General features: G+C 42.5%; 1 protein-coding gene across 16 annotated transcripts in view; it reads left to right on the top strand.

Moving 5' to 3' along the window:
* FUBP1 (far upstream element binding protein 1) overlaps window positions 1–12,982 on the top strand; it is a 40,563-nt gene that overhangs the window by 14,932 nt on the left and 12,649 nt on the right. For all 16 annotated transcript variants that reach the window (XR_009555072.1, XR_009555071.1, XM_060232072.1 and 13 more), the window contains 9 exons: window positions 2,231–2,393; window positions 2,482–2,580; window positions 2,665–2,766; window positions 3,588–3,690; window positions 3,781–3,881; window positions 4,573–4,714; window positions 5,025–5,185; window positions 6,715–6,866; window positions 11,776–11,855. Coding sequence is in view for 14 of the 16 variants with exons in the window: in XM_060232072.1 (XP_060088055.1) it covers window positions 2,231–2,393; window positions 2,482–2,580; window positions 2,665–2,766; window positions 3,588–3,690; window positions 3,781–3,881; window positions 4,573–4,714; window positions 5,025–5,185; window positions 6,715–6,866; window positions 11,776–11,855 (1,103 nt within the window). In the remaining 2 variants the exon portion in view is untranslated. The remainder of the gene's footprint in view (window positions 1–2,230; window positions 2,394–2,481; window positions 2,581–2,664; window positions 2,767–3,587; window positions 3,691–3,780; window positions 3,882–4,572; window positions 4,715–5,024; window positions 5,186–6,714; window positions 6,867–11,775; window positions 11,856–12,982) is intronic.

Raw genomic sequence — 12,982 nt, 5'->3', positions numbered from 1 at the left:
CATTGCAGCAACCTCACAAAATAAAAGCCTGTATTTGAAAAGGTATAATATGATGGGCACCAGTGTTCCCTCTAAGTTGTGTTAACATGAACTAGCTCAGGTTTTTAGCCTCCAGCTCACACATTTTTGCCTTAACTCAGGAAGGATGACCCCAGAGCACAATAACTTACTCAGTAGCTCACAACTTTAATGCCAGTAGCTCACAAAGTAGAATTTTTGCTCACAAGACTGCAGCTTAGAGGGACCATTGATGGACTGCTTTTGCTTGATTTTCTATAACTCTGGTTACCTACCTCATCTGCAGTTAGTAAGAAATAGACTGGCTTAGTACTATTATTATTAACCTGTACTGGAAGGTGAAGAAGGATGCATCTCCCTGGCTTCCTTGTACAGAATGACCTACCCTTTTGCTTGACTTGCTGTGAAGTCCAAAAGAGGGGGAAGGGCACTGGTGCGAGGGTGATGATGTGAACTGCTGCCTTGAAGCTGCCTAGAATATCTGGTCCTTGCTATATGCAGACACTGAATCATCAAGCTCCTGCTCCTAAGCAAATTCGCTCATACTTCCTGAGAAAGGGGAAGGATAATGACGATGCATGTCATCTTGTAGAGGAGGGGGAGAGCTGAAGGGGGGGACTGGCCAGCTGTAGTACTTGGCAGTGCAGGGCTATCCCTTTGCAGGACAATCCCATGTGCCTCCTCTGTGCCCTCCAGTGGTAGCCCAATCACTCTTTCCCCTTAATCACTAATCAGGTGTGTTGCAAGCCCGAGGTGATCCCCCCCCCCCCGAGCTCCTCCATTGAGCACCAGGGCAATGAATGAGCATGCAGGAGCAACTTGAGCTCTGCTGTTCCTTCCCTGCTGCAAAACCAGCTGATCTTGCTCTGCTGGCTGCACTAACAAGGAGGCAGAAGCCCTCCCTAATCCATCGTGGACGTCTTGCAATTGTGACCTGGCACCTTGGACTTGTCAAGGGCTATGTTAAAATATGAAACCCCAAAGGCTGAAAAATTAGGTTCCTAGTTTTTTGGTCTAGCAACTAGAGACAAATAAAAGTCAATTTTATGCCTCAGCATCCTGTTTACATCTTGAATAGACGTAAAAGTCTGCTCTTTTCAACAATGTAGTTTAGGTTTTATGTAGCCTTAACACTTGTCAGTGGCTTTATTCTAAGATTATTTTGAAGATAGTTCTGAGATTATCCTTAGGCAGTTCTGATGGTGATGTTTCCATTAAGTCTATTTTCATTCTTAAATAAAAGGAAGGCTGCTGTTGGGAACTTTTTATTATACGTTAGTGCACAGTAATGGTTATTGGCTATCCTTCTAGTGCTGTTTATGTGTTTTAATTGAATTTTAAAATTTTAATTGTATTTTTAATTGTTTAAATGGTTTGGGTTTTTATGTTCATTGCTTTGTGGATAGGCAGCATAAAATGTTATAAAATAAATGATTAAGTCTGTAAAATATTATATATTTAAACATTTCTTTTGTTGATGCTTCAGTAATTGTCATGATTGGAATTCCCATACATTCCTCCAAACAAGTTGTGAAATGTGTTTGTTACGGCTGAGAACACAGACTGTGCTTTGTTGGCTAATCGCACAGATTGTGGTTTATCTTTTGACAGACCATGGTTAAGTTCCATAAGCCATAGTGTCATACAGTCATTAAAAGTGTAGACAGTAGAAAGAGGACTTTCTTCAAAACTGCACTGCTAGAATTGTTTGATTAATACTTGATCAAAATGTTCTGTTCTGTGTAAATTTATGGAACTATTCAACATGTATGAACATGGGTTAGTCTGATAAATCTTACATTTTGTTCTCAAGTAAGTATCAGGTAGTTGAACCTGGTTACAAATATTTTAACTATTTACTATATACAGGGCCAGAACAAAATTACCTTGTTCTCAATCTCAGAAGGCTGTATGATAGTACATTACTTAAAATGGTAGCTGGCATGTGAACAAGTCTCTGTGTTTTCTTTACTCATTTCCTTGCTACAAACAATAAAATACCAGCTCTAGTCACTCCAAATAATGCAAACAAATCCACTGGTTGGCACAGTACAAAACAGCTTATGCATTCAAGGAAAAAGCTCCACACTCAAAGAACCCATTTTTAAATGATATTTTCTAGTTATAGAACTTGAATTTTTATCTGCTTACATTGTTTTATGCTCAAATCCTATTACAATGCATACAGTAATACTTTGTATGTATTTTTAAGGTCTGCAAAGAGGTTACTCGACCAGATAGTTGAAAAAGGAAGACCCACACCAGGATTCCATCATGGTGATGGTCCAGGAAATGCTGTCCAGGAAATTATGATTCCAGCTAGTAAAGCAGGATTAGTTATTGGAAAAGGTGGAGAGACAATAAAACAGCTTCAGGTAAGTTGTGTAGTTTGGGGGTTGGGGGGAGTAAAAGAATAAAAATTCAAGATTTGCATGAACTCTATAGATTTATTTTCTTTAATAGGAACGAGCAGGAGTTAAGATGGTTATGATTCAGGATGGTCCACAGAACACTGGGGCAGACAAACCTCTTAGGATCACAGGAGATCCTTACAAAGTTCAAGTAAGAAAGAGCATTTATACAAGTCTGCAACTGCATTTGAACTATAAGATTACTGCATCTAAATTGTATTTCCTTTTCTTTTAGCAAGCGAAGGAAATGGTTTTAGACCTAATTCGTGATCAAGGTGGTTTTAGAGAAGTACGCAATGAATATGGATCAAGAATAGGAGGAAATGAAGGATTAGATGTGAGTATGATAAGTAGACTCAGTACATATCTCCATACAAAGAGATATCTTTTAGACTCAGTACATATCTCCATACAAAGTAGTCAAAAGCTAAAAAGTGGTCAAACCCAAGCAGCCCAATGCAGACATACGTAGCGATCAGGCATAGACGGATCTATGGCGGCGCTTATTTTTGCAGGCGTAACATTGCGCCTCTCAGTGGGGGGGCATGTCATGGGCCAAACTGCTCAGGAAGTCGCCTAAGCCTGGCCGCGCCCCCAACTCCACCCCCTCCTCTGCCTAAACGCTGCACTCCGCCTCACTTCCGCCCATGCTCGGGCGCAGCCCTCAGGCCCTGCTGCCCTTGGGCGGGGTGGCACTCGGGCGGCCCCTCGCCAACGTAACTCCCCTCCACTGTGGTGGCACCGGTCATAGGTCGGCACAAACCCTTCCTGCACCCACGTAGCGGCTCATATTCTCCCAAAAGACTTTCTCCCCCCCCCCCCCCCCTTGACAGATTGTGCTGTAAATGTCTTGAGAAGTCGCATAATTTTACCAAGATACGAAACTTTTGAGGAATCAGTGTTAATGAGTTAGGATTCTATTAGGTAAAACTTGACACTGTATAAGCTGCCTTAGCAAATGACGTTGTGTCTCTGGAAGTACATGCCTTGCAATTCTCTTTGGCCTTCCATACCTAAAGCTTTCCACCCTCTTTTGTTTGAGGGTCAAATAAATTTCAAAGGTATCTAGATAGTGCCCTGAGATTTATAAAACTGCATTTTGACTTTTTAAAAAACATTACGGTAGCTTAAATTTGTTCTTGCACATTGTTTCTCAAGGTCCCAATACCACGATTTGCTGTTGGCATTGTAATTGGAAGAAATGGAGAAATGATTAAAAAGATACAGAATGATGCTGGTGTGAGAATTCAGTTTAAACCAGGTAGGTTGATTATGTATTTACCAGAATAAAAATGTCAGTGTTCGCACTAATTTTTAAGCAGAACATTTAGATATTTTGTCCCTCTTTCAGATGATGGAACAACTCCAGACAGAATAGCCCAAATCACTGGCCCTCCAGACAGATGTCAGCATGCAGCAGAAATTATTACAGACCTCCTTCGAAGTGTTCAGGTTAGTTATTATATGGCTTAGTGTTCTTGGTGTGCCAGTGGGAAATGATATATATAATATGTTAAAACTTGTTTGCTTTCTGTTTCCAACAGTAATGGTGGTATGGTTTGTCTTCTAGTTTTTGAAATAAAATAGGCAACTGTGAGAATATTTTGAATTTTAACGTTTACTATAATGATGTGGATTATTGTTATACTAATTAAGCTTTCTAAAGAATGCCACCAGAATGTTTCCCAGCTTACCTGCTAACTCACAACTATATTAGTCATTGTAGCCAAGAGTGAGGAGAGCATAACTTTCCCTTCTAATTCTAGTTCGGTGCTTCAGGATTGCAGAAATCTACAACCATAAATAATCTTGACAGTGAACTCAGATTTTAGAATTTAAAGGTTATTAAACATTCTTCGTTCATTTTTGGATTGCTTTTGGTTTTTTATTACATTTTGTAATGGCATAATATAGCTGAACCACATCATTCCAAGCACATTTTCCTGAATCTCAATTTATTTCTGGTATCTGAAGCAGACCTTAAGAACAGATACTTTTCAGTGCAACTTACACAGAGAAGTAAGGTTGTAGAGAGTTTAGGTCTCTCGCATTCACAGCTGCTGGTCAAAAAATTAGAACTTGGTCTAACACATATTGATAAGACCAATAATTTTTCATTAGTGCCTTTTCCCCCTCAATCTAGGCTGGCAATCCTGGTGGTCCAGGGCCTGGTGGTCGTGGAAGAGGTAGAGGACAAGGAAACTGGAATATGGGGCCTCCTGGTGGACTGCAGGAATTTAATTTTATTGTACCCACTGGAAAAACTGGATTAATTATTGGGAAAGGTGATACATTTTGTTTGATCTTATTAATGTGTGTTGCTTAGATACTTTTTTCTATGCTAAGTAATAACAAATGTGAGACTTTCTAAATATGGCAACTGTCCATGATGCTAAGTGATGAGTGGGAGCACCTGATAACAGTTTCTGTACATTTCAAACTATGACAACTCATGGGACAATGAACTTCCTTAAATATTTTAAATGTATTTCTTTGGGCAGTTTTATTGAAACTAGTGTACAATTGGTGTCTCTCCCCCCCCCCCAAGATAGCTTTTTTATAATCAAAATTTTTAAACAACATCAATTATTTCAGGTGGTGAAACTATCAAGAGTATCAGCCAACAATCTGGTGCTAGAATAGAACTTCAGAGAAACCCTCCACCAAATGCAGATCCCAACATGAAATTGTTCACTATCCGAGGGACACCACAACAGATTGATTATGCTCGGCAGCTTATCGAAGAGAAGATTGGCGTGAGTATTCTTGAAAATAATCTTATAAAAGTATTTAATCTTTGTGGTGGAGCCAAAACACCTGTCGTGAGTAAAGATGGAGCCAGATTTAGTGATACCACTGTTGCAGAATACCTGGCTCGTTAATATTACTTATGGCAAAGTAACTAAGAAGTCTTTTAAAAAAAACATTAACCCATCCTTCATACATGCTCTTTGGCAGTTTGATAGGCAAATGTGACTACGGCCCTAAACGATTAGCTGCACAACCTGGGCAAGTGAGCAAACCATTGATTTACAAGAATGGTCTTAAATGTTAGCAGCGAAGCTGCTGAAGGCTTGTTGGGAGGCCACCTTACACAGAACAATGGCCATGATGTGAAAAAATTTAAATCATTTGTCAGTATAACTCAATTTAAATAATAGTTTTCTTCATTATGGCTCACTCTTGCAGGTCTTAATATTTACAACTCATAGGAAGATTTTATTTTAATTCAGTTACTTTTCAGGTTAGTTTTAGTTACCGTATATCAGAAAATGAATGATTGGTTATTCACCACCTGAAATAGATAGTTCACCTTGCAATGATTTTACAATTATCTCTGGTTTTATAAGTTAATTATTCATATTTGGACTTTTCTGCTGTACTTTATTGGAAGGAGGAAAATAATTAACAGTAACCATTTAAATTGTTTTATTTAACTGGAACAATAACATTATATAGCATATGTATTCTTGTATTTGCGTGAACATCCATGAAGATACACTCACGAAGAAAGATCTTGAGATTTCTGGAGTATTCTGCTCAGAAACTTTGGCTTTCATTTTTACTTCTCACTCGTAGCTCTTAACATCTCCTTTTTATCCAGACCTGTTCCAAAAAAATCTTATATTCATTGAACTTCTTGAAAGGTAGCACGTAAAAGAATAAGGGCTGATTCTGTGTTCATAGATTTGCACAGGACCAATAGAACTGTGGTCTCGTGTATGCTTATTTTACAAAATTTTTGCTGTGAAGAAGAGGCGTATTATCTCTGCAGACACAAATCCATAGTTTTGAGAAATGCAAAACAAAACATCTGTGATAATATCTTCTAGATAGAACAGTTGTCCAAAATAATCTTGCAGAAACATCTGGGTGAACATGACATGGTGTATGGATTAATGGAATTCATTTACCAAAAAATGTAAAAATTGCATGAATATGCAGCCTAATACTACATAATTAAAAACTAATTCAAATTTCATGATGAATAACCTTTGGACTATAAAGTGTATCTTAAATAGAAAACTATCTTTAGATTGCTTTCTTTTTTAAAAAAAAATTGTTATCCACCCTGGAAACATGTAAAAGAAAAAATTAAACTGATCAAGAGATTCCCCCCCCCCCCCTCCCATTGAAATAGATCCCTGGGGGAATTGATTGTGCTTGAATTTTTTTCCGAAAGAAAAAGTTTGGAGAATAGAACTTTTAGTAGGATATTTGAGCAAGCTTTTTATTCCAGACACTTGAGAGAAATGTTACTTCTATATTCTGTCTCCTCTCACAGGGTCCAGTGAATCCTTTGGGTCCTCCTGTACCACATGGTCCTCACGGTGTTGTTCCTGGCCCACATGGGCCTCCTGGGCCTCCTCCTGGTGCCCCTATGGGACCTTACAATCCTGCTCCTTATACACCTGGCCCTCCTGGTCCAGCACCTCAGTGAGTACTTTTACAATAGAGTCCATGAAATTTAGTGGGCTATCTCCTACTCTTTTCTTCCTTGGCATTTTAGTGGAGGTTTGGTACATCTCAGGTCTGGGGAGGGATGGTGGCTCAGTGGTAGAGCATCTGCTTGGTAAGCAGAAGGTCTCAGGTTCAATCCCTGGCATCTCCAAAAAGGGTCCACGCAAGTAGGCGTGAAAATCCTCAGCTTGAGACCCTGGAGAGCCGCTGCCAGTCTGAGAAGACAATACTGACTTTGATGGACCAAGGGTCTGATTCAGTATAAGGCAGCTTCATATGTTCATATATCTTAACTGGGTTGAAGAACATAGGAAAATGTAATGATCTTTGTGCAGTAATGGGAGTCTCTTTTATTTGTGGAGTAACTATAAGCAGTCTTGTGTAGGATGTTACAGATTTCTCAGAAAATCTGAGTATTGAACAAGGTAAAGTCAATCAGACTGTGATCCAACCAACAACTTGAACATCTGCCAAGCAAGTTTGAAGCTGCCTTATAGCTCATTGGGAGACCAATTAGGAGTTAGTTTTTGAGCCACCCTCTCAGCAAAACAGTGCAGTTGCAAAATGGGAAATCCTTCTCCATTAAGTCTTCCCTCTCCTTCAAGCTGGGCAGGGACGGAAGCAGTGCTTTTGAACTCTGCATTGGAAAAAGGAAGGGAGAAGAAGTTAATTTCTTTCCTTCTGCAGTCCAAGCAAACAGCTGGGGTGAAAAAAAGAAAGATTAAATCAGCTGAGCTTCTGACCACTGCCCTGCCCCGTGATAAATTTGCTATATCTCTGCAATTCTGGGAGGCAGCAAAGTTCCTGGAATGGGAGATCAGAAGAACCCAACTTCTCACGAATCTGCTGGAAGATGACTGCTAACTAGAGTTGCCAGTTTCTCCTCTGACCACTGGCAGGGAATGGGGGCATAGGGTTACCTGATGCAGGCTGGGAAACTCCTTAAGATTTGGAGATGGAGCCTGGAGAGGACAAGGTCCTCAGTGGGGTACAATGACATAGAATCCACCCTCCAAAGCATCCATTTTCTCTAGGGGAACTGATCTCTTATCTGGGAGAACTGGTTTTGATTCCCCACTCCTCCGCTTGCAGCTGCTTGAATAACCTTGGGTCAGCCATAGCTCTAATAGGAGTTGTCCTTGAAAGGGCAGCTGCTGTAAGAGCTCTCTCAGCCCCACCTAACTCATAGGGTGTCTGTTATGAAGGGGGAATTGTGACCACTCTAAGATTCAGAATATAGGGTAAGATGTAAATCCAATTTCTTCTTCCTAACCCACCCTACTTTTGCTGGATATAAATCAAAAATTCCCTGACAGCAGATCATAAGCTGATTCCCAGGTTAATCATAAACTGGGAATTCTTTTCTGGTGTCTGCAAGAAGCTGTTCCTGTGAACATACAGCAACAGTGAGATAACAGCCCATTTACTCAATGTCTACCTGATCACTATTGGAGAACAGGAAATGAGCTGAACAGGCAGGTGTAGGAACATCTTCCAAAAAGTCCAAAGAAAATACAATATGTCCTAGGCTGGTTCTTTTCATGTTCCTTTGGCTGGAAACTCCAGGTCCCTCCACCTTTGTGGTGTCTAACTTACCGTTTTTAGGTAAAATTATTGAGAGGGCTGTGGCGTTGCAGCTTCAGAGGTTTCTGGATGACGCTTCTGTCCTGGACCCATGTCAATCAGGCTTCCGGCCGGGCCATGGGACGGAGACGGTGTTGGTCGCCTTGGTAGATGACCTCCAACAGCAACTGGATTGAGGCGGCGTTGCGGTGCTGATGTTGTTAGATCTGTCGGCTGCATTTGATACAGTCGACCATCGGCTACTGACGCGCCGCCTCGCCGACATTGGGGTTGAGGGGTCGGCCTTGCAGTGGCTTTCCTCCTTCCTCCTGGGTCGGGGACAGAGGGTGGCTATTGGGGGGGAACGGTCCCGGAGGCGCACACTGGATTGTGGGGTGCCTCAGGGAGCAGTGCTCTCCCCGATGTTGTTCAACATCTATATGCGCCCCCTTGCCCAGATTGCCCGGCGGTTTGGGCTGGGTTGCCATCAATATGCAGATGACACCCAGCTCTATCTACTAATGGACGGCTGGCCCGACCCCGCACCAGGGAATCTTGACCGGGCCTTACAGGCTGTTGCGACATGGCTCAGGCTGAGTGGGCTGAAGCTGAACCCAGCAAAGACAGAGGTTCTCTGCGTGGGTCGCGGCGCTCTGGGAAGGGAAATAGCTCTCCCGGCCTTCGATGGTGCGCTATTGAAAGCAGCGCGCCAGGTAAAGAGCCTGGGTGTTTTACTGGAGCCTTCATTATCGATGGAGGCCCAGATAGCAGCCACTGCCAAGTCAGCATTCTTTCATATGAAGCGGGCAAGGCAGCTGGCCCCTTTCCTTGAGCGCCGGGACCTCGCAACAGTGATCCACACAACGGTCACCTCAAGATTAGACTACTGTAACGCCCTCTACTTGGGGCTACCTCTGTGCCGGACTCGGAGACTGCAGCTAGTGCAGAACGCGGCGGCCAGGCTGTTGTTGGGACTCCCAAAACGGGAACATATACGGCCGGGGCTCCGGGAACTGCACTGGCTGCCAATTATATACTGGGTCCAGTACAAAGTGTTGGTCATTACCCTTAAAGCCTTATATGGCCGAGGACCTGCCTACCTGAGGGACCGTCTTTCCCCATATGAACCCCAGAGAGCACTGAGGTCAGTTGGGAAAAATCTAGTGACCATCCCTGGGCCGAAGGAGATTAAATACCAGAACACTAGAGCACGGGCATTCTCAATCGCGGCCCCTACCCTGTGGAACCGACTCCCCGAGGAGGTGCGGGCCCTGCGGAACCTTGATCAGTTCCGCAGGGCCTGCAAGACCGTCCTTTTTAAACTTGCACACTTGGACTGCTAGGAGATCGGTAACGTAAGATCTGCCAATGCGGTTTGAAGATCTATACCGCCGAATAACTGTATTTATTAGATTGGTTTTTTAATGTTATTAAGTTATTGTTAATGTTTTATATTGTTAAATTTAAAGGCTTTTATCCATTATTGTATGTTCCCATAAAATGTTGTTAGCCGCCCTGAGCCTGCCGAGGTGGGGAGGGCGGGATAGAAATAAAATTTATTATTATTATTATTTGTGGCCTTTCCTTTGAGTTCCACTGGCTGCCATCACTCTGAACAAGTATGCTGCTGGCTGCCTTCAGTCCCTACTCCAGAAGGAATGCCAGCGCAAGGGGCAGGTGGGGCCGTGGCTGAGTGGCAGATTCTCCATTCTGGGTCAGGCTTGCCCTCCTTGCAAACTGCAGGACAGAGAAGCTTGTGTGGGCTGCCTTCAGGGGGAAGCTTTTGCTGGGGAGGGAAGGTTTACTGGGTGAAGGTGAGGATTGGAGCAACCTGCCTCGGTCCATGGCAAGGGGGGAAGATCCCAGTGTGGCCCTGTAGAGCAGCCTGCTTTGCGGTGGAGGGAGGGAGGGTCAGGCAGGTGGCACCTGGGATTTCCTCTCCTGAGGAGACTGGCTTGTGCTGGCTGGCTTGTGTGCCCCTCTTTCTGCAGACCTGACCAGAGGACTCCAGCTGTTAGGAATGAGATGTTGCAGACCTGCAGGGAGGGGGTTATTGGTGGCCCCCTGGCCCCTCCAAACAAAAATTGTGTCCCTGCACTCCTCCAAACTTTTAAATCCTGACTACAGCCCTGAGCTAACAGCTGATTAGAGATTATTGGGGTTTCAGGCTCAAGTGCCGTGTTCTACTGGAGAAAGTTTTTCTTCCAGACGTTTCGTTCTCGGCTGCGGAGAACATCCTCAGTGGTGTTGCAACCGTAGCAGGCACTCTGACCTTCTTGGCTGCTGTGCATTGAGTGATGCCAGGGCTGCTGGAGAGCTGCTATTTCTAGGCTGGAGGGGGTGTGGTGAAAGGGCAATAGGTTTGTGGATGTGCCCATTTACAAACACCAGCACAACTTTAACAGAAAGGAAGAAGGCATTTCCATCCACCAATCTTGGTATCCAGCTCTGCAAAACGCCCTACAGACTATAAATTGCAGAAATTCACAGAACAACCAGCACATTCCACAGAACAATCAGCACAATCAACAACCATCTTCCTTTTCTTTACACCCCTTCCAACCCTCCCAGCAATTAACACAGAACAATGGTCACATTCAACAGCCAGTTTCCTTCTCACTACCCTTCCAAGAAGCCCCACCAAACAATGGGCACATCCACAAACCTATTGCCCTTTCACCACACCCCCTCCAGCCTAGAAATAGCAGCTCTCCAGCAGCCCTGGCCTCACTCAATGCACAGCAGCCAAGAAGGTCAGAGCGCCTGCTCCGGTTGCAACACCACTGAGGATGTTCTCAGCAGCTGAGAACAAAACGTCTGGAAGAAAAACTTTCTCCAGTAGAACACGGCACTTGAGCCCGAAAGATTCTACAAACCCCAATGATGTTACCAGCCGTGAAAACCTGAAATCTTTGATGATTAGAGATTGCGTCATATCTTGTTGCTTCAGCCTAAGAGTGAGGAAAAGTTAAATGGAAAGAAATAACTATTTCCAAAGACCATCTGCTGACTCCAAGTTAATTTACTAGGACTTGATAGCAGTAGTAAGGATTCATAGTCGAACACTTTGATTAATAGCAGGTGCCTTCTGATGTTGGTACTGGTTAGATCATTAATTTAGCACTGAATTGGCTAGGTAATTTAGTCCATTGAACGCTAAATTGCCTTGTTGGATGGATTTGTTTTCCTTTAAATAATCAAATGTACTAGAGACTGTTAACTATTAAGCCTGAAGTAACCGCAGATGGTTTTTATACCCTTTTTGCTACTATCCCTTTCTATTGAAGGTGGATCTAATTGTATGCAATATCTTCTTTTGTAGTGGACCTCCAGCACCATATGCTCCACAAGGCTGGGGTAATGCTTATCCTCACTGGCAGCCACCAAATCCTCCAGATCCAGGTAGGAATAAACAACAAATTATTAACATGTGACATGTACAACACTTCAGAACTGTCTGCCATGAAATTTTAACTGCACAGTGGGTTGGAGCCTGGCAGTCATTTCTACTAATAGAAGGGGGAGGGGCTACTGTCAATTCCATCTCACTGATGATCTCTTATGTTCCTCTTATGATGATCTTAAGGGTTTCCTGTCCCCTAGGATCACTCAGCATTTTTGGATATCAGTAAGCTACAGTGAAAGGGTGGAGACAGGGATATTCATTCCACTAACAGATGTAAAACCAAACAACAATTGGGATAGTTTGTACCATAGTGATCCTTTGACTTGGCTCCAGAGATCTCATCTGTATCTTTAATATGGGCTCCATTGGGTATTTCATATGTGTATTATTTACTTCAAAGATTGGTGTTTTCAGAATAAAGCAATTCAGATAACTTGATCATTAGCCCTATTGTGGTGTGGAAAGGGTTGCTAACATTAGGCTATCTGGCCTGTTATTAAGAGCCTATTAATGTCATGAGGCAGCTCCAGATTTTATTTTTTGTAAATGTACTGTATATGATCAGGTATGGGGGATAATTGGGTAATAGAACCAGTGGACATAGATGATTAGGAGTATTTTTAGGTACACAAAACCAGCCCAAATACAACTTATGCATAAAAAGAGTGTGGACATAATTTAATTAAAAAATTCCTTTGGGTCAGAATATTTTAAATCATTTAGAAAGGAAAAAAAGTTTGCTGGGAATGTAACACTTCACTTGGTAATGCACTAGTTCAATTGCTGGTGTCAAATAGTTGTATATGTCTAGGAATCCCATTATAGTCAAAACCGTTTTTAAAATTCATCAGGGTTAGCTGTGAGTGGTCTAAGATCTGGAGTGTCGAACTCATTTGTTATAAGGGCTAAATCTGACATAAATGAGACCATGTTGGGCCGGGCCATGTGTGTTCCTATTTAAGATTAGATAGCAGAGATAAACTTTATAAAGGACACAGACAAACACAAAGTTTTTTTTTTAAATTAAAAATAAAACATGCTTAAAACATTAGCACTCATTGGTCTTAAAGGTGAATTTCTCCCATGGGATCCAGGGGACTGGGCAAAGAAACCTCTGGCTCTT

The sequence above is a fragment of the Heteronotia binoei genome, chromosome 2 (genome assembly GCF_032191835.1).
Source record: "Heteronotia binoei isolate CCM8104 ecotype False Entrance Well chromosome 2, APGP_CSIRO_Hbin_v1, whole genome shotgun sequence".
Lineage (NCBI taxonomy): Eukaryota > Metazoa > Chordata > Lepidosauria > Squamata > Gekkonidae > Heteronotia > Heteronotia binoei.
Note: the sequence above shows the minus strand (reverse complement) of the source record. Positions and strands in the feature narration are given on the sequence as shown.